This window comes from Capra hircus, chromosome 10 (genome assembly GCF_001704415.2).
Source record: "Capra hircus breed San Clemente chromosome 10, ASM170441v1, whole genome shotgun sequence".
Taxonomy (NCBI): Eukaryota; Metazoa; Chordata; class Mammalia; order Artiodactyla; family Bovidae; genus Capra; species Capra hircus.
The window spans coordinates 46,496,283-46,520,645 of record NC_030817.1 but is presented as its reverse complement, the minus strand read 5'-3'; the positions used below and the strand labels follow the sequence as shown (position 1 = coordinate 46,520,645).

At 35.5% G+C, this 24,363-nt stretch overlaps 1 protein-coding gene across 1 annotated transcript in view; it reads left to right on the top strand.

The window, feature by feature from the left end:
* The window catches only part of WDR72 (WD repeat domain 72), a 221,550-nt gene that overhangs the window by 114,964 nt on the left and 82,223 nt on the right, over window positions 1-24,363 (top strand). The window contains exons 15-17 of the mRNA XM_005685754.3: window positions 13,881-14,698; window positions 17,350-17,441; window positions 21,864-21,943. Coding sequence (XP_005685811.2) covers window positions 13,881-14,698; window positions 17,350-17,441; window positions 21,864-21,943 — 990 coding nt within the window. The remainder of the gene's footprint in view (window positions 1-13,880; window positions 14,699-17,349; window positions 17,442-21,863; window positions 21,944-24,363) is intronic.

Below are 24,363 nucleotides of genomic sequence, written 5' to 3'. Positions count from 1 at the left end.
CAGCCATCTCATCCTCTGCCGTCCCCTTCTCCTTCTGTCCCCAGCCCCTCCCAGCATCAGAGTCTTTTCCAATGAGTCAGCTCTTCACATGAGGTGGCCAAAGTACTGGAGTTTCAGCTTTACATCATTCCTTCCAAAGAAATCCCAGGGTTGATCTCCTTCAGAATGGACTGGTTGGATCTCCTTGCAGTCCAAGGGACTCTCAAGAGTCTTCTCCAACACCGCAGTTCAAAAGCATGAATTCTTCAGCGCTCAGCCTTCTTCACAGCCCAACTCTCACATCCATACATGACCACAGGAAAAACCATAGCCTTGACTAGACGGACCTTAGTCAGCAAAGTAATGTCTCTGCTTTTGAATATATAATCTAGGTTGGTCATTACTTTTCTTCCAAGGAGTAAGCATCTTTTAATTTCATGGCTGCAGTCACCATCTGCAGTGATTTTGGAGCCCCCGAAAATAAAGTCTGACACTGTTTCCACAGTTTCCCCATCTATTTGCCATGAAGGGATGGGACTGGATGCCATCATCTTCGTTTTCTGAATGTTGAGCTTTAAGCCAACTTTTTCACTATCCACTTTCACTTTCATCAAGAGGCTTTTTAGCTCCTCTTCAATTTCAGCCATAAGGGTGGTGTCATCTGATTATCTGAGGTTATTGATATTTCTCCCAGCAATCTTGATTCCAGCTTGTGCTTCTTCCAGCCCAGTGTTTCTCATGATGTACTCTGCATATAAGTTAAATAAGCAGGGGGACAATATACAGCCTTGACGTACTCCTTTTCCTATTTGGAACCAGTCTGTTTTTCCATGTCCAGTTCTAACTGTTGCTTCCTGACCTGCATACAGATTTCTCAAGAGGCAGGTTAGGTGGTCTGGTATTCCCATCTCTTTCAGAATTTTCCACAGTTTATTGTGATCCACACAGTAAGGCTTTGGCATAGTCAATAAAGCAGAAATAGATGTTTTCTTAATAGAAGATATTAAGAAGAGGTGGCAAGAATACACGAAAGAACTGTACAAAAAAGATCTTAATGACCCAGATAATCATGATGATGTGATCACTAATCTAGAGCCAGACATCTTGGAATGTGAAGTCAAGTGGGCCTTAGAAAGCATCACTACGAACAAAGCTAGTGGAGGTGACTGAATTCCAGTTGAGCTGTTTCAAATCCTGAAATATGATGCTGTGAAAGTGCTGCACTCAATATGCCAGCAAATTTGGAAACTCAGCAGTGGCCACAGGACTGGAAAAGGTCAGTTTTCATTCCAATCCCAAAGAAAGGCAATGCAAAAGAATGCTCAAACTACCACACAATTGCACTCATCTCACATGCTAGTAAAGTAATGCTCAAAATTCTCCAAGCCAAGCTTCAGAAATATGTGAACCGTGAACTCCCTGATGTTCAAGCTGGTTTTAGAAAAGGCAGAGGAACCAGAGATCAAATTGCCAACATCTGCTGGATACTAAGTATATTTCTATCTAATTAGAGAGCAGTCTTGTGCCTTGATTTAGTTACAAGTTAAAATTGTTCTAGGCTAGTTATCTTCCATTGATGTTAAACTCAGGGGTTGAACTCTGAAGCCCTGCAATCTGCTTAAAGATCTGTTGCTTAAAAGGCATGTAACTTTACCTCCACTAAGCAACTTTACCTCCACTAAGCACTTTGTCTTTCTGTCCCGTTTTGGTCATCAAAGATGTTTATTTTGTTTTTGAGCTTGTCTAAACCTTTTAGAATTTCTTTTTAAAAAATATGTCATTCATTATTGTTATCTATTTGGAAGAAATAACTCTGTCCTAAGTCTAAACTTCACCATCTTGACTAGATGTCAACTTATCCAAAACCTCTAGGATTTGTTAGTTTGTCACAAAATGAAAGTGGCTATCTGAAATTTTTAGTAGCAAAGAGGTAGGCAGCTAGTATTTTCTTTTGAATCCATTCATCATATTCTCTGCTTTTGTGGCATGAGTTTTAGGTCATAAATTCATCTACATTTTAGACTTGTTTCTCAGAAAATTTGCTATTTCAAGAAATTATGTTACTTTTTCTGTAAAATTTATCACATTGGTTAATCATGTAATTTCTCAGTGGTAGTGTTCAATGCACAGATACTACATTTCCCCCCATCATCTGTACCATCCTTATTTGAAAAAACTCCCATTATCACAAATCTTTTGATGTGGATGTTTTCCCTTGAGTCGCTTACTCCTTGGAAGGAAAGTTATGACCAACCTAGATAGCATATTAAAAAGCAGAGACATTACTTTGGAAACAAAGGTCTGTCTAGTCAAGGCTATGATTTCTCTAGTAGTCATGTATGGATGTGAGAGTTGGACTGTGAAGAAGGCTGAGCGCCGAAGAATTGATGCTTTTGAACTGTGGTGTTGGAGAAGACTCTTAAGAGTCCCTTGGACTGCAAGGAGATTCAACTAGTCCATTCTAAAGGACATCAGTCCTGGGTGTCCATTGGAAGGACTGATGCTAAAGCTGAAACTCCAATACTTTGGCCACCTCATGCGAAGAGTTGACTCATTGGAAAAGACTCTGATGCTGGAAGGGATTGAGGGCAGAAGGAGAAGGGGACGACAGAGGATGAGATGGCTGGATGGCATCACGGACTCGATGGACGTGAGTTTGAGTGAACTCCAGGAGTTGGTGATGGACAGGGAGGCCTGGTCTGCTGCATTTCATGGGGTCTCAAAGAGTCGGACATGACTGAGCTACTGAACTGAACTGATAGATACATTTTCTAGAATTGCTAATATAGTTCGTCCCAGAATTAACTAGAAATGCATCAACTGGGATTTCTCTCTTTTGTTTATTTAAAGAATAGGAAAAATTTAGAAACTTACAGAGTAACCGGAGTATAGAATCCTTGTATATTTTTATGAGTTGCCCTCCCCGCCCCCCCCGCACCCCCCCCCCAACCCAGATCTGCTACATGGCTTCATCCATACCTAGTTACCCAGGAGTTGTTAGAGTGACTCATCACTATAGGGTCATTTCCCTTACCCTTCTAGATTCTTCTGGCTGGCCTAAGAATTAAATTGACATGAGACAGATTAACAGGAGAAAATAAAATTTAATTTTGTAATTACAGGAATCCCAGACACGAGAGGGTCAGAGACAGGAAGGGAAAATGAGGTACATATGCCATCCTGAGTTAAGGCGGAGGATAGGAGTCTGGCGCTTACAAGGACAGGAAGGTCATTCACAGGATGATAAGAAGAGCACATGAGTGGTAATTAGATGTTTGCCCTGCCATAGAGATGGGGCCACTTAGATAAAATCTATCTCTGGTAATAACTTTTTTTTTCTGGGAAAATCCCCAATTTAAATTCTTCTAGTTAAGAAAGAGAAAAATGTTTCTCTTGAATCCTCAAGGTCTGGATAACCTTTACCTCAAAATAATCCTCCCGCAAAAGTGATACATTTTGCGGATACTCATTCTGAACCCTTATGCTGTGCTGTGTTTGGTCGCTCAGTCGTGTCCCACTCTTTGTGACCCCATGGACCATAGCCCGCCAGGCTCCTCTGTCCATGGGATTCTCCAGGCAAGAATATTGGAGTGAGATGCTATACCCTCCTCCAGGGGATCTTCCTGACCCAGGGATCAAACCTGAGTTTCCTGCACTGCAGGCGGATTCTGTTTCTGAGCCACCAGGGAAGCCCAAGAATACAAATTACTGAAGTTTCTTTTCTTACAGAATCTATTTTACATGCACAGTTCCTCATTTTTTATAAAACTTATTAAATTATAAAATGAAAATGATAAGCTTAGGAAAGAATTGAAGAAAAAAAGGATAGGCAAATACCACAGTTCCTGTGATTGGAATGCATAAAGTAGAATGTAGCTTACCAGTGGTCAGGCAGACTGTAGAGCATGGGTTGATCTGCTGAGTTAGCTATTAACAGGAGTGAAAACAGAATTTTAACTAAAAAATAAAATTATTAAAATGTGATTTATATTATATTTAATAAAGTTTAGAGTATAATTGTATTCTATACTAATTCTTTAAATTCATATTATGATTACAATTATATACTAATTATTTAAATCAAAATTTGTTTTGCATATTTTAAATAAATTGCGTGTTATATAATATGTTACCTTTTACTTCATGTTTGAATTTCACATTGAATAATAGTTATTTAAAAAGTGTTTAAAAGATAATCAGGTGTTTCACAGGCCTATCATATGTTACAAGATTTGTCATTTGAAGCATCTAAATTAGTTTTGTCTTCTTCAGTTCTTAACTAGTCTTTGCTGGATTCTTAATTAGTCAATGACACTGGGTCTGACTCAGGTAGTTCTGATATCCCTGTCTGGATTTAGTATAATACTCCATTTTTAAATAATATTTGCTTTTTACTTTGCAATCGGATTGTATTATTTGAAAATCAGTCAGAGCCTGACTAAAGGATATTAGAAATGGAGAAGTGTTTGGGTTCTAATTTTCTAAGTGATCAGCTCATTGGTAAATATTTTCATATAATGATGATTTCCTTATACATTTCAGTGAATATGGTGTTTCATAAAAAGAATGCTTAACTAATCTGGACCCTTTGTATATCTTAGAAATAATAAATAAGACTTTCATTTTTAAAAAAATTAAGTTGATAATATCATCTGAAGAAAAAAACAGAAAAAAAGCCAAGAATCCTGACTTGGCTGTTTACCAAATAGGTAACTTTGAACAAGTCACTTTACTTCTCTGTCCCTCATTTTCCTTTGTTTAAGGGGAAGGGGTCAGATCAGATCAGATCATTTCTAAATTCTTCTTGCTCTAATGAAACTAAGTATTTACAATATGTTTTCTCACTTAGTATTTAAATATTTGTATTAGATATTATTGCACAAAAGCATAAGAGTGAACATTTGAGCATGGTTTTAAGCATTAGTTTTACCAGATGTATTTGCAGTTGTTGTAGGTTGGGCAGGTCAGATCCTTTTATAACAGACTCAGTGGGGGATCCAATATGTTTTCAGGAAAAAGTTTTATCAGAACATGTTGTTAGACAGTGCATTTCTACCTTCAAAGACAGGGTGTAAAAACAACCTTCTTTCTTTAACAGTTTTGTCTTTCTGACTCAGAAAAGGAAAAGGCACAGCTGAACACAGTAGGATGAAGAAAAAAATAAATAGACTTTTATTAATAAAGATGTTAGATTTATACCTTCACATCTATTACATTTCTTTTCCCTCCAAACTTTTGGGTTTTTTCTTTTTCTTTCTTTTTTTTCTTTTTGTTTTCTTTTTTCTATGTACACTGGGTTGTTAAGGGTTTGAATTTTGTGTTGTTGACTTCAGTTTTAGTTGTCATTTATTCTGAGTTCTTGCTGCTTGTAGAAGAATAATTTTTGCCCGCTGGCCATCTGGGATTCTACTTGCAGACTTTCTGACTCAGTAGCTTTTCCCCAAATCTGTGTACTCCAGACAAAGAGCTCAACTCTCTGTGTCTCTTTCTTCTTCCCACCTGCTGTTTAGAGCATTCACATGTAGATGTACCACCAGAATTTCACTCCCCTGCCTCACAAAGTTCAGAGGTTGGAATGGACCATTGTCCTTGAGTGCCACCCCCTTGCTGTCCTGATTGCAAACCACACCTCCTCTCTTGCTTCAACCTGAACTTCAGAGAGTAAGACTAAATGTGATGTGATCTTGGGGAAAATACCAGCACCTTCTTATGCTTGCAAAGCCTGGACAGCACAGTTTGAGAAATTACTGGCAAGCAATCAGAGAGCATTCTATAAATAACATGTGAACTAATAACTTAAAATTTGTATTTAGCCCTCATCTTGCAGTGACTTAGACTGAATGAAATACTCTTGTATTTGATTACTTGTTTTAGACTTTTTATTATAACAAGATGGGTAAATGTTTCTAAACACTCCTGTTGTAATGATGTTTACATATGCTTTATCATTCTAAATATTTATATTTTACACAACATCATTCAGTCATGATTTGCTGTTACTGTAGGTTACTGTTAATAGAATTCTTATCTGAGGAATATATTTTATATAGGTAACATATAAATATAAAAAAGTTTAAGAAATATCATTACCTTTACTACACATTACTAAATATTGTATATGCCCAATTTATGACATATTAAAACTCAGGAACTACTGTTATAGGTATTCATTGTCATTCTATGTTACTTATGCCCAAAAATTTAGTAAATATTATTTTTTAAGTCCTTTGGTGACATGACTTTAAAAATATACTCACTATTTCTTTGAAGATTTTAAAATGTTCAAACAGTGATGACAGGCTAGAATTATAATATTTAATCATTTTAGTACATTCAAATATAGCAGTGGTTTATATATCATCCAATGGACTTATTTTCAAATGGAAATCAACTTTTTTGTATGCTAAATGAATTTGGAATAACATTTATGATTTTAAAACACTATAAAGTATCCAGTTGCTCTTGAGACTTAAGGTGATCATATTTAGGGACAGACATTTAGATATATGCCATTTAGACATATATGGGAATTATCCCATATTCTACTCTGGAGCCAAACTGAAACCTTCACAGTGCATACTCCCTGCACACCTTCTCATTCCTCTTTCAGCCCACGCTCTAGGGGGTTTCTCCTTTCCTTCCTTTTGCCTGAAATACCTGGCCTCCCACTTTCCTTCAGTTCATTGCTCCTTACTTAACCTTTCATGTCTCAGTTCGGTGTTGCTTCTGCTGAGACTCCTACTGGTATTCTTCAGGCTGAGGTGCCTTTTTCAGCCCTTTATAGTGTCCTATATTTTTTCCTTATTCTTCCCTTATCCAAGCCACGTGGTTATTGCTTGGCACGTGTCTCTCTCCCCTCTGGGGGTAAAGAATGTGAGCTGCATCCATGGAGATGCTGGGTCTTGCTCTGTATTGGGTAGATAACGCCTCACACCAATTTCTATTCAGTAGGCATTCACCAAGGACCTCTTGAGTTACTGCTGAATGAAAGAAAACCAGGGATAAGCCCAAAAGATGGAATCTGGAATAGTACCCTTCAGGAACATGAAGCAGTATCTCAATTAGGGGAGATGATACTGAATATTTTTAAGATTCTTGATACATATTACCACAATGTTTTTTAAAAAGGTTAAGACATCTAGATCTTATCAAAGTTCAGCTTGAACTGAGCACTCAACAGTTTGGGATACTCTACTTTCTGTTTGTTACAAATTTGTGAAAACTTTAATTGAAGGGATTGAAACCAGTATAGTATATGAAATTTGACACTTATTTGCTTTTTATTGAGACAAGTTGTTTAAAAAGTATTTCCCTCTGTGATATTTTTATCTTCTTTTATCATTTTTTTTCCTGAGATGAATATTTTGTTAATTAATTTTTGTGAGTTCTGTATATATCTATAATATTAACCTTTGATCATTTATGTTGAGTTGGTTTTCTTAGCTTTAAAGTTTAATTTGATTAATGTAATTTTTTTTGGGAAAGCATATATTAAAAACCTTTAGAATGTCATATTTATTATTAACATTTTCTTTGGCAATCTATATTGCTTTTTTTTAAAGAGCTTTTGTTTACTATAGTAAAATATACATTTTTGTAGGAGTTTTAAAAACAGGAGACCTAAGAAATCTCTGCAATTTGGTAAATTAAATTGTACTTTGTAGATATAGATATTTTCTCTCAACAATATATGTGAATTTCTTGCTGTGACATTTTACAACAAACTCTTTTTATTATCTATGTAATGTTTTAATGTGTGCATATACCATCATGTTTTAGCCAAATCTCTATTATGGTATGTTTAAGTTATTTTCAGCTTATTGATATAGAAAATTCTCCAATGAACATTTTTATATAATTTTGTACATCTTTGTGCTTTTCCCCTTAGGATAAATTATTTTTAAAAGAAATTCTGCATCCAAGAGTGTGTAATAGTCTAAGGTTGTTGATAGATTTTGCTCACTGTCTTCCATGAAAGAGATACCAGCTTACATACATCATATAGTGTGTGAGAGTGCCCTTTTTTTGTTTCATTATTGAAGCTGAATATTTTAACTTTTAGTACTCTTTACAAACCCCTTTTCTATTTGTGGGCAAATTGCCTGCACATCAGTATTGATTAATTCTCTAAAAATAGTGGATAAAACATTTTACAATTAATCCTTAAAAATAATACATAGCTTAGTTAAAATGAAATTTAAGGAAACTCTTCGAGGTAAAAAAACAAGGTGAAATCACAAATCTAGACAGATAGAGAGAAAGCTGAAAGACATTTGCTAATTTCTGGGGTCTCTTAGCTTGGATTTTAACCACTCTATAGGTAATTAAAGGGAGTGTCCAGGTCCAGTATATTGATGGGAATTTGGGTTGGAGACCTTTGCACAAGTTCATTATTCTCTTAGAGCTGTATGTGCAATAAAAAAAAAAAAAAAAATCTATTCCACAAAAGAAGACAATATATTTCTTTGTTGGGTTTAGCCAAGGTGGATGGGGGAAAGGAGTTTTGCCTGAGAATTACTAACCATAACCTGAACTTCACACAGGTTCAGGGTTAGGATTCATATTGCAAGGAATGAAAAAAATCTTAAACTGACATTTTTATTTAAATAGGGGCCTGCTGGTGGTACCTCTGAATACTTGGCAGTCAAAAACACAACTCCTCTCTAGAAGAATGCATCTTTTACCCATATCTCAAATGATTATCACTGATAATGTTTCACACATACACATACTTACAAAACACATAAGGAAATAGGAAAGCATCAACAAAATAAGAGTCATATTTAACAAAGATCTTAAAAATTGTAATTATAGCATGCAAACAAAATAAGTATGTTTTAAAAAATAAAAGGTTTAGAAACATAAGGAAGAACTAACAGACTATAAAATGACGAATTTGTCGAATAGAACTTGTAGAAATGAAAAAGGTAAAATCAAAATTAGAAACTCAAATGGGTAAATTAATGGCACAGTACAGACAGGTGAGAAGAAAACTAGCTGATCAGAAGGGAAGTTCTTAAGTCACTGCCCAGCATGTGGCAGAGAGACAAAGAGACGAAAAACATGAAAGGGGATTGAGTTACAAATATTAATAACTAATCAGAGTTTCATAAGGGACAGAGAAAATATTCAAAAAGACAAATCTGAGAACTTCAGAAAATTAACAAAAGGTAGGACTATTCAGATACAATGTAAGACTAGGGCAAAACATCCACACCAGAAGAATCTCAGTGATTCTGTGTTTCCACACAGAATATTAAAGACAATGAGATCTGAAAAGCAGAGAAAGGCCAGATGGAGAGACAGACTATATCAACTGCCTATGTGACATCTCAACAGCATCAAAGGGAGACAGAAGACTGCAGAATAATGCCTTCAAACGCCGTGAGAAAATAAGTTTAAATAGTATACTCCGTGAAACTGTCTCCTGAGAAAAACATTATTTCACTGAGAGGATCAACAAATTCAAAGTTGATTCCCTGAAAATAAAAATTAAAATGGACAAACTCCTAGCGAGAAAGAAACAAAAGCAACAATAATAATATCAGAAATTAAAAGGGACCCATAGTTATGGGTGTTATGGAACATTTAAAAATTGTAAGTGAAAAATATAAACATCATTTGGAACAGTTATAAAACTATCAAAGGAAATTAAGCACTGTCTAAATAAGTGGGAGATATAATTTGGAGTTTGAAAGAATAGAAGACCATAGGAAGAACAGGATAGAAGAAACTACCCAATCAGCTCTTAAAGTCTTTTTGTAAAGCTATTATACAGTGGAGTATTGTGCAGTCATCGATAAATTGCTTAATGTCCCATGAAATAGAGATCAGTGAAAAAATGACAAATTCACAAATAATATTGAAATAATTGGATATCAAAATTTTTAAAAACATGAAAATCATTTCCAATTTCAAATCAAACACAAATATGAAAGAGAAAACCATTAAAGAATTTAAAAGTTCTATGCAACTTTAAATTTGGGGAAAAATAGGTAAATAATTTTATATTCTCTGGATAGGGAAAGTTTTCTTTTTTTTTTTAAAGAACACCCCCAAAATATAAATTTTAAAGTAAGTATTTCACAAATTTGATAGTATTAAAATAAGAATTCAATATTCATCTGAAAACATCATTAAAAATAGTGAAATGATAAGCCACAAATAGAGAAAAGGGGCTATGGTTTTTCCAGTGGTCATGTATGGATATGAGAGTTGGACTATAAAGAAAGCTGAGAGCCGAAGAATTGATGCTTTTGAACTGTGGTGTTGGAGAAGACTCTTGAGAGTCCCTTGGTCTGCAAGGAGATCCAACTAGTCCATCCTAAAGGAGATCAGTCCTGGGTGTTCATTGGAAGGATAGATGTTGATGCTGAAGCTCCAATACTTTGGCCACCTGATGCAAAGAGCTGACTCATTTGAAAAGACCCTGATGCTAGGAAAGATTGAGGGCAGGAGGAGAAGGGGAGGACAGAGGATGAGATGGTTGACTAGCATCACTGACTCAATGGACATGGATTTGGGTGGACTCCAGGAGTTGGTGATGGACAGGGAGGCCTGGTGTGCTGCGGTTCATGGAGTTGCAAAGAGTCAGACACGACTGAGTGACTGAACAGCCTGACTGACCGATTTGGACCAAATAACCAACAGATTACTACCAGAATGAATATATAAACCTGAACGTCAATAAAAGACAAAAGAAAGTTTATAGAAGCCATAGGTAGACACGTTGTAGACCAAGTGTGAAAGGCCAATGAAATATTGCAATGGTAGTTAATGGTAATAATTTAAAAATAAAAATTAAAACTAGAAGAAATAACAACTTATATCCCCATATTGACAAAAATGAGATCTTGTGTTAATAAGGATGTAGAACATGGAAACTCTTTACACAGTGCTACTGAGACTTATAAATTGATACAATTATTTGGGAGGAGAATTTGGAAAAATCTAATAGAACTGAAGATATGCATATACTATAAATGATTAACATCACTCGAGAAACTTTTACAGATATGCACCAGAAGACAGTCTTTACCAGAAGAATATTTACTGTGCCTTTTTTCTTTTTGTAATAGTAAATTGTGAAGATAATTTAAATATCCATTTAAATGAATAAACTGAAGTTATCATATAGTATAATACTTTACAGCAGTAAAAATGAAAGAACTACAGCTGTAATTATAAAATATGAATCTTACAATTGTAAAATTCAGCCTAAAGAAAGCAAATAGTGGTAAATTTTAAATAGCATAATCATATTTTTATGAAAATTAAGAATGTGCAAAATCAAATAGGTCAATTAGGAATAGATATTTAAGGTTAGGATTTAAGTTAAAGCAAATCATAAATATGAAATTGAAGATACTGTTTACCTCTGACAGTAGGCAGGGGTATAGAATCAGGAAGTTCTAGTTTTTTAACCAAAATAGGGGCATATTGTTGATATTATTGTAACAGTTAAGTTACATTATTTGCTTAAAAATTAAATGTATAATGGGCTTCCCAGGTGGCTCAGATGGTAAAGAATCTACCTGCAATGCAGGTGACCTGGGTTTGATCCCTGGGTTGGGAAGATCTGGAGATGGGAATGGCTACCCACTCCAGTATTCTTGCTTGGAGAATTCCATGGACAGAGGAACCTGGTGAGCTACAGTCCATGAGATGGCAAAGAATCAGACATGACTGAGCAACTAAAAAAGAAAAAGAAAAGAAATGTATAATGCATATAGAAAAAATAAAGAGAACATGGGGCAAAAGTGTACAACTCAATAGCCACAAAGTGCATACCTGCATGACCACTACATCAAGTGATAAAATACTTGGCACCTCAGAAATTATGGCGTCCCTACTCTCCAAATGTAACCACTATCCTTATAGATTTATTATCTATGGATGCTTCCTTAAACCCTATTGCTTCATTTTTTTTTTAATTTAGCAGATAAATATTTTGTGTCTGGCATCTTTGGTCAACATTATATAGGTGGATTCATACATTTTATACATGTTATTGAATGTCTGTAGTTCTTTCATTTTCATTGTATATGTTCCCATTGCATGAATACATCACAGTGTCTGTATTCCACTGTTGATAGATCTGTAGTTTGTTGCTTGCTTGCTTCGTCTCCTTCAATCATGCCTGACTCTGTATGACCCCATATACTGTATCCCGCCAGGCTCCTCTGTCTATGGGATTCTCCAGGCAAGAACGCTGGAGTGGGTTGCCATTTCCTTCTCCAGGGGATCTTGCTGACCCAGGAATCAAACCCAAGCCTCCTGTCTTCTGCATAGCAGGCAGATTCTTTACCCACTGAGCCATCAGGGAAGGTTGCTTCTAGTTTGGGGCAATTATGAATAATGATGCTAATTAGGTTTGTCCATGTTTCTTGGTATAAGACATTGATAATCTTAAAAAATTAAATGCATGGTTTATATATTATTTGTATGTATTAAACATTATAAAATAAAATAATGTAAAACAGACTTTTTCCTAAATTAATAGGTAGTGAATAATATTTTTATTCTAATTTTACTTTTTGATTACCATTGGTGGTAAGCATTTTTTATATTTTAATTTGACTGTTATTATTTGTCAATTGATATTGATGTTATGTGCCCATTTTTCAATCTGTATACTATTCTTTTGCATTTGCAAAGAAAAAAAAATGCTATTTAAGTTTGTCCCCATTTTGGTTTTTTACTTTAAAAAATTTTAATGGTTTTCAAAATATTCTTTTTTTATTTTTTTAAATTAAATATATAGTCACAACAAAAATTTCAAAAAACTAAACCAGAAAAACAAACAAAATCCCTAAAGTATAAATAAACATCATTTTAACCCCCTTTTCCCAATTAACTGTTGTCAACATTGTAACTATCCCTGTTCCTTGTGACTATATACACATATATGTTTATGTTAATATATACATATATTTATGTATTATAGCAGTCTTTAAAACTATCTATATAGCTATACACACATGGTTTAACAAAAAGGATTTTTTTCTGCCTAACAGAATACATTTTCCCCAGTAAATATATTTGTACATCATCATTTAAAAATATTTGATTTCTTTGTTCATGGTTTATTCAACAAACATTTATCAAGCCCTTAATAATAGTGTATATGGCATTATTTTATTGGCATCGGGAACAAAGGGATGCACAAAGCTCCTGCAGGGGTGGAAGCTGAATGAAAATATACGGTAAACAAGTATTTCATATAAGGCAATAATTTGTACTATAAAGGAAAAAATGCAAGGAAGAGGACAGAGACATTGGGTACTCAAGGAAGACCTCTTAAATGAGCTGGAACAAAACTGAATTGTGGGAGCCCACTGTGCCAGTATTAAGGGCAAAATTATCTCAGAGAAAGTACAACTACAAGTCCACAAAGCAAATATTTAAAATTTTTTTTTAAAAATTGATACTAGTTAACATTTTAGATTACTTATCATTATTAAATATTATAAACAAATTTGGAGAAACCATTTTTGTTAAAAGACTTCCTCAGTTCTTGCAAGTGTTCTAACGTTTCTGCTCCTTAATTTTCATACCCACTTTTCCCCTGTTGTATGTTTTCATGGCTACAGTGATAAGAAGATACAAAAGTGTATCTGAAAGGAAGTTAATCTAATACCATCTTACTCTTTAGGCTTAATTCATATTTCTTTAGGGGAAAAAATAAGTTTTAGAGAAACAAAAGTTTTCAAAATAATTAGAACATAGAATGTTAATTTGGAGAGGAATATTTATAGCTAAGACAGAAAACTGTAATGACTTGCCTTTAGTTGTACTGCTACTTAATAATTTCTTTTTATGCCTTTTTAATATCATGGAAACTTTAATAAAATCACTTAAAAAATAAGAACTTTGACATACATTTTAAAAATCTCCCTCAGGTTGCTGATGCCAAGTCTTTCTCGGGACCTTTTAATGTCTTGCTTGTGAAGACAAAATGGAGTAACATTGGCTTTCATATACTTCTTTTTGATCTGGAAAGCCTTCTTGAACTTTTGCTGCCGACTCCAATCTGTGATGTTGACCCTTCCAATTCATTCTACTGCAGTGAGATTCTGAGAAGAGCCAAAAGTACAGTAGAGAAGACAACACTGACACTGAAAAGAAATAAAACTGTCTGTGGTCCTCTCTCTATGGAGACACATGCCAAGCCTGTTGGTGAAAGCCCAGCCCAAGAAGATAACGCCATCAAATTATCAGGAGAAAATGATGGCATTAAAAAGCAGAAGAAAATAAAGAGCTTCAAAAAGATGCACCCTAAGCAATCAAGAAAAGTCGATGCCAACCTCACAATAGACACAGCTAAATTGCTCCTATCTTGCCTTTTGCCATGGGGAGTGGATAAAGAATTAGATAATCTCTGCATTAAGCATCTCAATATTTTAAAGCTTCAGGGTCCTGTTTCTTTAGGACTTGCTGCAAATGAAGATCACTTCTCATTGATGCTGCCAGGTTGGGATTTATACAATACTGAAATGAAAAAAGACTATTCAAAAGTGAATTTATCTTCTAGAAAAGTTTTGGACTTGTCAGATAAATACACTTCCACTTTTCCAAATCACTCTGGGATGCCAAAAGGACTGGAAAATAATTCTGATTCTTTGCAAGAGTCAAACACTATAGTTTATTTATTGAGCAAACTATTTTTAGTTAACCAGTTAGTTAGCATGCCCTTAGAACTGGCATATGGAATGGACAGGTAAGACATACCTAGAGATTTTGACTTTTCTTATTTAAGATATTAAAAAATTATTATTAAGTGTTAAATTTAGCTCTCTAGCCTCCCTTGTTTCTCCTTTCCTTTCTTCCCTTCTTTCCTTTAAAGGAAAGAAGGAAACAAAGAATAAATAAGCAACATCTCCTTTAGCTCAAAACACATTTAAGAAAATCTTCCATTTAATTCTTTGAGATTGGAAAAAAAAATTGGACAATAAATCTGTATATTTTAAAATTGGTTCATCCAGCAAGTATCCATTGGTCTCATAATATGTTCTAGAAAATTCACAGTACTGGATGCTGAATGGTTCAATAGGTAGGTAGATAGACAAACAGATTCGCACACACTTGAAATCCATTATACTTGCTGTGAATTAACTATGAACAAAAAGCATTAAAGTAAATGCCTCTGATGATATATTTCATATATCATTAGGAAAGGAAAAATTTTAAAATTTCATACCTCAAATCCCACCATTTAATTTATACTCTGGCATATTAGTATAGAAGAGGTTATCATCAATTCATTTATAGAAAGTATGGTTTAGTAATAATAGCTGTTTTTTGGGGGTGTTTAATATCTACTAGTCACCATGTAAGCCACATGATTTCATTGGCCACATGATTTCATTCCATGTGCACAGCAAAAATAGGGTATAGGTGCAATTACTTTGCTTAATGTGTAGATAGGATATTGAGACTTATGAAGATAAAGTACCAACCCCAAGATTAATTCAGAGCCTTGCAAGCTAAAAACAAATTCTGAAAACAAAGTCTAATTCCAGAGCCTGATTGCTAACCTTGACTCTGTATTTACCTTCTCCCATGCTAAAATTCAATATAGTTTTTCATAGTCTGATGTTAGAAGATTTTATTTGACTCACCAAGTGCTTAATGAATATGTCCTTAGCACTAGCTTACAGAGGAAACATAAGTAAATTTTTTACTTGGGTAGGAACTCTTTCAAATGATGAAGATAATGCATATGAAGTAAGTAGAAAACACTTAAAAGAACAAGGAGAAACATTTGTACTACAGGTAAGTATTCTAGATGATCAGAGGAAAGAGAATAATTAGTGTGAGATGAAACCATCTGAAAGCCTTTGGGGAAGATGTACTGTTTGAACTGCTCATTACATGGTAGTAAATTGTCCTTGACATTTCTATTCTTTGGTAAGAGCTCAGTTCAACAAATCTGTGCCATCTATATAATAGAGTTCCTACCTTCAGTGAACCTACAGTCTGGTAGCAAGTCCATATGGATTATATAGATTCAGTGTTAAGCTTCCTTCCATTTCAATGCTTCTATGCTATAGGGTTTTTCTGTTTTCTCTTTGGTGGACATAATAATGAGAAAGTAGAGACTGGAAAATTTCCATGATTCCTATACTTAAATTTCCTCTATTTTTTTCTTTTGTTCATTATGTTTATACATAATATATAACTTCATGTTTATAACATATATATATATATAATGTGTATTTTAATTTCATTTAGGCTTCTTTCACTTTTCTATTAATAAGAAAATTAAATAACACCTAATGTATGATAAAAAATTATAGTCAGCTGATTCTAAAGACCTGAGAACAAATCCCAGTTTTGTCGTTAAAGTAGTGTGGCTTTGGACTGGTCACTTAGCCCCTTTGGGCCTTGCTTTCCTCATTTACGTAATGAGGTGAATAGAATAGGTGATGGTTAAGATTTCTTCAATTCTAAAAACAAATTCTATTTGTTAGCCTAATCATGACCAGATAGAGCAGATGAGGGACTTAGTTACTATCACCAGAGGTTTTCATTCTGAGTTTGTTCCTGATGCTGAATACAGGATGTGGAGGATGTGTCTGGAGCCCTTCAGGGGAGATTAAGAGCTTTCAGCATGCTATCCATTAAAAGGCCTTGAAATCATTGCCACATGTTAGTTAATTCTTTACAAAATTCTTCATTAAAATAAATTATTGAATGGAGGTGTCAGGATTAGAGACTGCTTCCCTAAATAAGCCACATCAGATTTGATCTGCTTTTGGAGACTATGTGTCATATTTAAGGAAATCAAAATACTGTGTATTGAATTTGTTACACTAAATCTTTCCAATAAATGTGGCCATTTTGCTCACATTTCACTGTGGCCAGGAAGGTGAAGAAATCTTTGCATGCTTAACAACTGAGTGCATGATTTAACTAAATTTGAAGCAAAGAGCTATTTGCCTTTGAGAATATCCCGGGATAGTGTCTGAAATTTTCCCCATTGAATCACTGGACTAGGATAAAGGCTGCCTTCATCAGGTCCTGATGGTATCTGGGGATAATTCTTTGGCAGATATGAACATATTAGGATTTGAAAATTTATTGCATTAGCCAAAATCACATGACTTAAAGTAGCAATGGCCTTCCAGTAAAAGTGGATCACAAAATAATTCTGAATAAACCAAGATTCACAATTCAATTGAGATTAGGGTTTTAGGTAAGTCAAAGTGGGGAAATAAGATTCACCAAAGAGAATAATGTCAAATACATTTTGCTAAAAATAATGTGTTCAATTCCCATATTTGTTAAAGTGGTCATGCAGTCACATCTTCATTTCTCAAAATATGTTTATACATATTTAACAATATGTTTAAAATTTTTCCTCAACAGTGCTTTCAAAATTGAGTCTGTGCATAATAAGATGAAAAGTCCTGGAAATGATATTCTGAATATTTCAAGCTTCTACAGTTATTTACGAAATGGTAAAGTAGTTACAGATATAGTCTAATTTTTTTTCTATGAAATTAAAGTGCCATAACTGGATAGTATCCTACAGTTGAGAATGAGAAGGGTGCATGTTTACTGTTTGATTTAGTCTATGTTTCACATAGTTTAGTTTTATATTCTGTCTATGTTTAAAATACATGAAATTTCATTATTAGAACAAGTATCTTATAAGATGTAATGTAATATGATTTTTCAAATGATCTGTAAAATGCCTTAAAGTCTGAAACTTTTCAGCAAGGAAACACTTAATATTAAATAAAAGTCCCATATGTTTTATGAGAAAGCTTCCTATATCAATATCTTTATTACCATGTAAGTATTATATTAAGTAGTTTTACAGCTTTACAGTTTTACAGCTATTTCAGAAGTTTGTCTTTGAATTTTTCTGGGTAACAATCTTGGTGTTAAGATTTTATTTTGATGCCAAATGGCTAATTCATCTCCCAAACCTCCTTATCCAATTTTTTGACATCTCAAGTGAAGTCGCTCTGTCGTGTCTGACTCTTTGCGACCCCATGGACTGTAGCCTGCCAGGCTCCTCTGTCCACGGGATTTTCCAGGCAAGAATACTGGAGTGGGTTGCCATTTCCTTCTCCAGGGGATCTTCCCAACCCAGGATCGAAACTGGGTCTCCCACATTGTAGGCGATGCTTTTACCATCTGAGCTACCAGGGAAGTCTCCTTTGACATCTCAGTAAATGACAAATCTATCTTTTCAGTTATTCAGGCCAAGAACTTTAATGCCATTTTGACTTTCTCCTTTTCCTCATACTCCACATCCAAACTTTTAGTAATCATGTTGGTTCTATCTTCAGAACATATCCCAGATTCTGACTGCTTCTCTATTATTCTGCCAAATGCCTGGTGTGAGACTTCATCCCCTCTTGCCGAGATACAGAAGGCTCCTAACTACCCTCTGCTGTTATTCTTGACTCCTGCGCTCTATTCCCAACCAAATATCCAGAATGACCTATTTGAAACTAAGTCAGAACCTCATGTGTGTTAGTTGCTCAGTCATGTCTGACTCTTTGTGACCCCATGGACTGAGCCTGCCAGGCTCCTCTGTCCATTGGATTCTCCAGGCAAGAATACTGGAATGGGTGGTCATTCCTTTTTCCAGGAGATCTTCCCGAACCAGGGATCAAACCCAGGTCTATCTGCACTGCAGGTGGATTCTTCACTGTCTGAGCCACTAGGGAAGCACTCTGCTACTACTTAACACTTTTCAGCAGCTTCTGTTTCACTCTGAATAAAAGCTACAGTCCTTATGATAGCTCATGAGGCCCTGTATAACCTGGCTGCTCTACCTTTATCTTCACACACACCTCCATCTGACCTCATCTCTTTGTATTCATCCCTAGCTTCACTACTTCCAGCTAGGCTGCCTTTTTAACTCTTACCAGAACATGTCAGGCAGGGTTTAAGAGCTTTGCATTGAGTGTCCCCTCCGCCTGGAAGGCCCTTTCTCCAGATTCCATATAAGTCAACCTGTTGTTCCCCACCTCTATCCTCTAGCCTTCAATTCATCCCCAAACGCCATCTTATCAATGCAGGCACCCTCCATTCTCCCTAGCATACTCTACCCCTTTCCCTGTTTGATCATAATCTTTTTCAACATTTGACATACTGTATGTCATTTTTTCATTTGCCACCTACCTCCTGCCACTCAAATGTAAGCTCCAGGGAGGATATTAAATAATTTTTTTTTTGATCAGCTTTATTCACTGCTGTACTCCTAGTTCTCAGACCAATGCTTGGAAGCAATTAAGCAAATACTTTTGGATTGAGGATGAATTAAGAATAGAACAATGGTTTTGGAGATAAACTACTGATGTTCTAGATCCAGTTCTGCCACTTACTACTTATGTAGCTTTAAGTGTATCTTCTACTCCTTTAAAAGCCATAATTACTGAATTTGGAAAATAGGAATAAGATTCCAGATTTCATGTGATTTTACGTCCAACTGGGCTTCTCTGTCTCTGGGATTCTCCAGGCAAGAATACTGGAGTGGGTTGCCATTTCCTTCTCCAATAGGAGGATCTATCTCTGTTTAATTCTTAGGGAAATTGGGGATCAGAGAAGTTAGATGACTCATTCATAGTCAACCAGCTAACAAGCTGAAGGACTAGGATTCCAGTCGATCTCCATCTAATTCCAACTTCCTTGCTCTTTCTATGTCAGGCCATTTCTCACATTTATGATTATGTTTCCTCTATAGGACCTAGTCTGGATTGCCTGCCTTTGCCTGAAGTAGTAGTCATTATTAGGGTTATTTACGCTAATTTTTATTTTTTATAACGCTGGGAAAAAGATTAGAATTTAAGGTATAATATAAGTGGTTTCTGGGCTTCCCTAGTGGCTCAGTGGTAAACAACTCATCTGCCATGCAAGAGATATGGGTTCAATCCCTGGGTTGGGAAGATCCTCTGGAGAAGGAAATGGCAACCCACTCCAGTATTCTTTCCTGGAGAATCCCATGGACACGTGAGCCTGGTAGGCTACAGTCTATAGGGTTGCAAAAGAGTCAGACATGGCTTAGCAACAAAACAAAAACAGTAAGTGCTTCTGCAGAAACCCAGGTAATTTGCTAACCAGAACCGAGGAGGCCTCAACTTTTCCTATGATTGTCCGAACCAAAGCAGCCTGAGCAACTAGGGTTATTACCAAACAATCTCCCTGATGTTGAGAGGTGGCATTTATAGCATTTAAAATTAAGTTAGGTACAGAGGAAACATGGTTTTATGTTTTAATAATTGGCAGATGGAAGGTTAAAGAAAGGAGAGATTCACTTCATGCTATTAATTCTATAAAGTCCAAGCCTAAGGAATAAAATAGTACTCTGAGGTGCTCGTTCTGAAGGACTGACAGGAACCAATACCCACTTCCATCATCAGAAATGATGGCTAAGTAATATTGGTAAGCCTGAGATGTTTTCTTTTTATCTTTCCCCTGAAGTTATAATTAATTCTTTAACTCATTGACATTGCCAAGAAAAGTTGGCTCTCATTTCCATCTCATATTAAAGTTTTAACATCACATTAAAGTGCACTATGAAGTACCCCATGATGCCAGTAAGTAGTTACAGTTGAGACCAATACTTAGCTTTGATGGTGCAATCACAAGGTCAACTAAATGAAAGAGGGAGAAAGGAAATAGATAAAAAGAAAATGCTCCTTTACGTGCTCTGCTCATGAAGAAATGAAAGTAACAACTTCAAACTCATAGTGCTCTGCAGTACTCACATGTTTTATATACTGTTCTTGGCCATTTCTAATTTATATCGTAGGTTCCATAGGAAAAAATGATATTAATAATGAGTCAGAAGTTTCTTATATATTTCATGTTCCCAGTTTACATTATATCAATACCTTCTATTAATCTCCCTTGCCCACTAATGTGATATACACACACACACATACATGTCTATTAATATATAAAATGGTAATTCAATGAAAAGCATCTTAAACTAAAACTAATTTAAATAGTTGATCCAGGATTTCAAACATACATTAATACATTAATTTAAATAGACAATTATAGCAATTTTCCCTCCAGTGCAGGATTGCATCACTCTTCCTTATCTCACTCCTGGATCTGGCACCTAGATAATATACTTGAGCCATCAGAAAGCCTTAATTCATTGATTTTTTCATTTGGATGATAATATGTCCATTTTCAATTAATGAAAAGGCACTTATTAAGTGCTTTTTTGTGTAGGGAAATGTTGGACACTCTATGGATCAATTTAAATAAACTAAGCCATAGCTCACCCTTAAAATTTCGCACTGAACATTAGGGCAAATAGATAGAAAGGACATTCGAGAGGGCAAATTTAAAAGAAACGATACATAACAAAATGAGTCAAATTAAAACATAAGTGCTATACCTATTGATCAGAGTAGTATAGCTAGGTAAGGACAAAGCAAAGGGAGTTTTCTACAGGGTTTTCTGTGTGATAGATACTGATTCACGGCAAGGTAGAATTTCAGGAACTACTTGTATGAGGAAGGAGTTGTGAAATTCAGTAATCTGCTTTGAGGAAAATGTTAGTCATTGCATTTTGGTGGCAAAAAGGTACAGAAATGGGTTTAAGGTATAAAGATGAGTTTGATTTGATGTGAATGTGTATTAGGACAATTATTAGAAATACATATATGTTAATTAATGTTTCTTGACTCTGGCTATATATGAAAATCATCTAAGGTACTTTTAAGAAGTATTAAGGCCTACCCCATTCTCACCCTGGGACCTATTAGACCAGAATCACTGGAAAATTGATTTTTGTGGGGGGAAAAAAGGCTCCCAAGTGATTTCAGTGTGCAGTCAGGGTTGAAGATCATTGGGCTGCTTCCATGTTTAATACTCTCAAGATACAAATGTGTTCTATATATTTTTAGGTAAGAGTGAATCTCATCTACCTGAAGCTGACGTTTCATTTTTGAAGCTAATTTCCTGTTGGAGAGACCAGTCTGTTCAGGTATGATAACAGTTTATTTCGAGAAGTTATTGGAAGAGTTCCTTGCTGCTACATTTCCTTCATATTCCCCTCTACCTGAGAATATACGTAAGTAGGTACTCTTGTGTTTTCTTCCAGGGTATTTCATTTACTAGGACTGATACAGAGACTAACAATGAGGGAAAAGTGGAAAAGAACATGCAGGGACGCACCAAGTCAGGGACATGAACAGAGGGGGCTGGTGAAGAGGTGTTTCTGGTGTTATAGGTAACATAGGGCCCACTGAGGCAAGTGTTTATTATTTGATTTCAATATTAGATGGAAAGGTCCCTAGGCTTGTGAATTTGATAGGTATGATTGGAGATCATTTTTTATCCTTTTCATGTGTGAGCTGATTTAGAGACCTCATTTACTCAATGTCCAATTTAAGTCTTTTCCTTATTTCAAGGATTGTTTGTGTATGTGTAGATAGCTTTGTACATTATACAATAAATATCTGTGCATTGATTAGATGAATATGAACTGGAACTTTATTCTTCATGGGCTAAATAAATGTCACATTTGCAAGACAAGCATAGCAATAACGCCAATTACAAATGGTTATTTTTGGTGACAAGAAAACAAAGAAAGTCGAGTCAGAACAGACTGTGGGGGTTGATACCATGCAACCAAATAACACAGTTGGGATGGTCATTAAAACCATGGCCTACATGATTTGCCCCTAGCCTAACCTCTTTCCTCATCATTCTCCCCGGTTCTCACTAGCCACACAGATCTGCTTATTCTATCCAGAACTCACGAAGCTCATTTCCACCTCAGGACCTTACTGTTCTCTCAGACTGGAATTCTCATTTTTCCCATTCATCATTTGGATCTTTGCTTAGAAGCCGATTCCTCAGAGAAGTCTTCCCTTGTCATTCCATCAATACTGTCACCGTACCCTGTCCCTCCCCAATGCTCCAGTCACTGTCACAGTACCCGTTTTTATTTTCTTTGTTAGGCTTGCTTTCAATGGAGAAATTGCCATTTGTTTTTTGCTTGCTTATTTTCTGTCTTTTCACTGTTACAGAAGCTTGCTGAGAGCAGGGACTTTGCCTGTCTCACTCACTGCTTTCACTAATGCACAGAAAAGCAGAAGTGACAGCAGCCAGTCAATACATATTTAGTGAATATCTGAATAGCTATGAAAAAACCTCTGTGTTAATCAAATAAACATCAGTATATGTTGACTTTACCAACAGATTTGCTAGCACCCTAAAAGAGTCTCTATTAAAGGTGGAATTTTTTTTTTCCCCAGTAGCCAAAGAATTTCTCAGTGGAGAAAAAAATTCTTAGGGAAAAAAGAATTCAGCAGAACATTTATTCTGAATTGCTCCAATTAAAGATCTTTTGTAGTTGTCCGTTTGACCATCAAATAAATTTTAATGTAGTTTGGACATATTTAGACTAATGGACCTTAAGGTTCTATGATTCTATGACCTTGTTAAAATGCTGGCAGCAGGACAAATATTACCAGAGCATTTATTACTCACTCTGTATGAAGTTTAAGCTTCAAAGTTCTCTCATTTCTGCCACTAACCTGATAAATGATTCTAGAAGATAGGTTTAACTTGATTATTTATTTTTCTCATGTGTAAAGCAGAAATGAGGCTTCCCAGGTGACACTAGTGGTAAAGAATCTGCCTGTCAATGTAGGAAATGTAAGAGATTCGGGTTCGATCTCTGGGTTGGGAAGATCCCCTGGAGAAGAAAATGGTGACCCACTCCAGTATTCTTGCCTGGGAAATCCCATGGACAGAGGTGCCTGGCAGGCTATAGTCCATGGGGTTGCAAAGAGTTGGACATGACTGACCATCTGAGCACAGGACAGATGCTATAGAAATGAGAATTCCTGGGTCCTTCAGGAAAAACAGAGGCTGTTGCAAATATACATATAAATGCTTCAATAACCAATCCTCAAATTCCTTATAAAGGTGTTCATTTAAGCAATTAAACATGTTAATTTGAATCTGCTTTTTAATGTATTTTAAGAACACTGGCAATGGTAATGATTTTGTAAAACAGAGCAAATCCTACTTCAGAAATTGAAGGGGGTATTTTTAAGGAAATAAGTAAGGACGAGTTTATTTTGCAGATGAAAGAGTTTGCAGATCGTCTCTTTTGTTTCTCACACATGAAATATACCCAACATAGAAATAAATGCTGGAGAAGCAACGGTGAGTTTTGGGGTTGGTAACTTGCACATTTCTGAAGCAACACTAAAGTTCTTTGGATTTTATAATCTTACACTGTTAGGTGAAACCATGAAATCCAGGCCACCAGAGAGAAGTATTGTTTTTTCAAGGAAATGATAAAAAGACACGAAAGGCTAGTGTGAGTCTGACTGTTGGGAAAATGCTTTTATACCAGAAAGTCTGGACATTGAAACCACACGCAGGCTA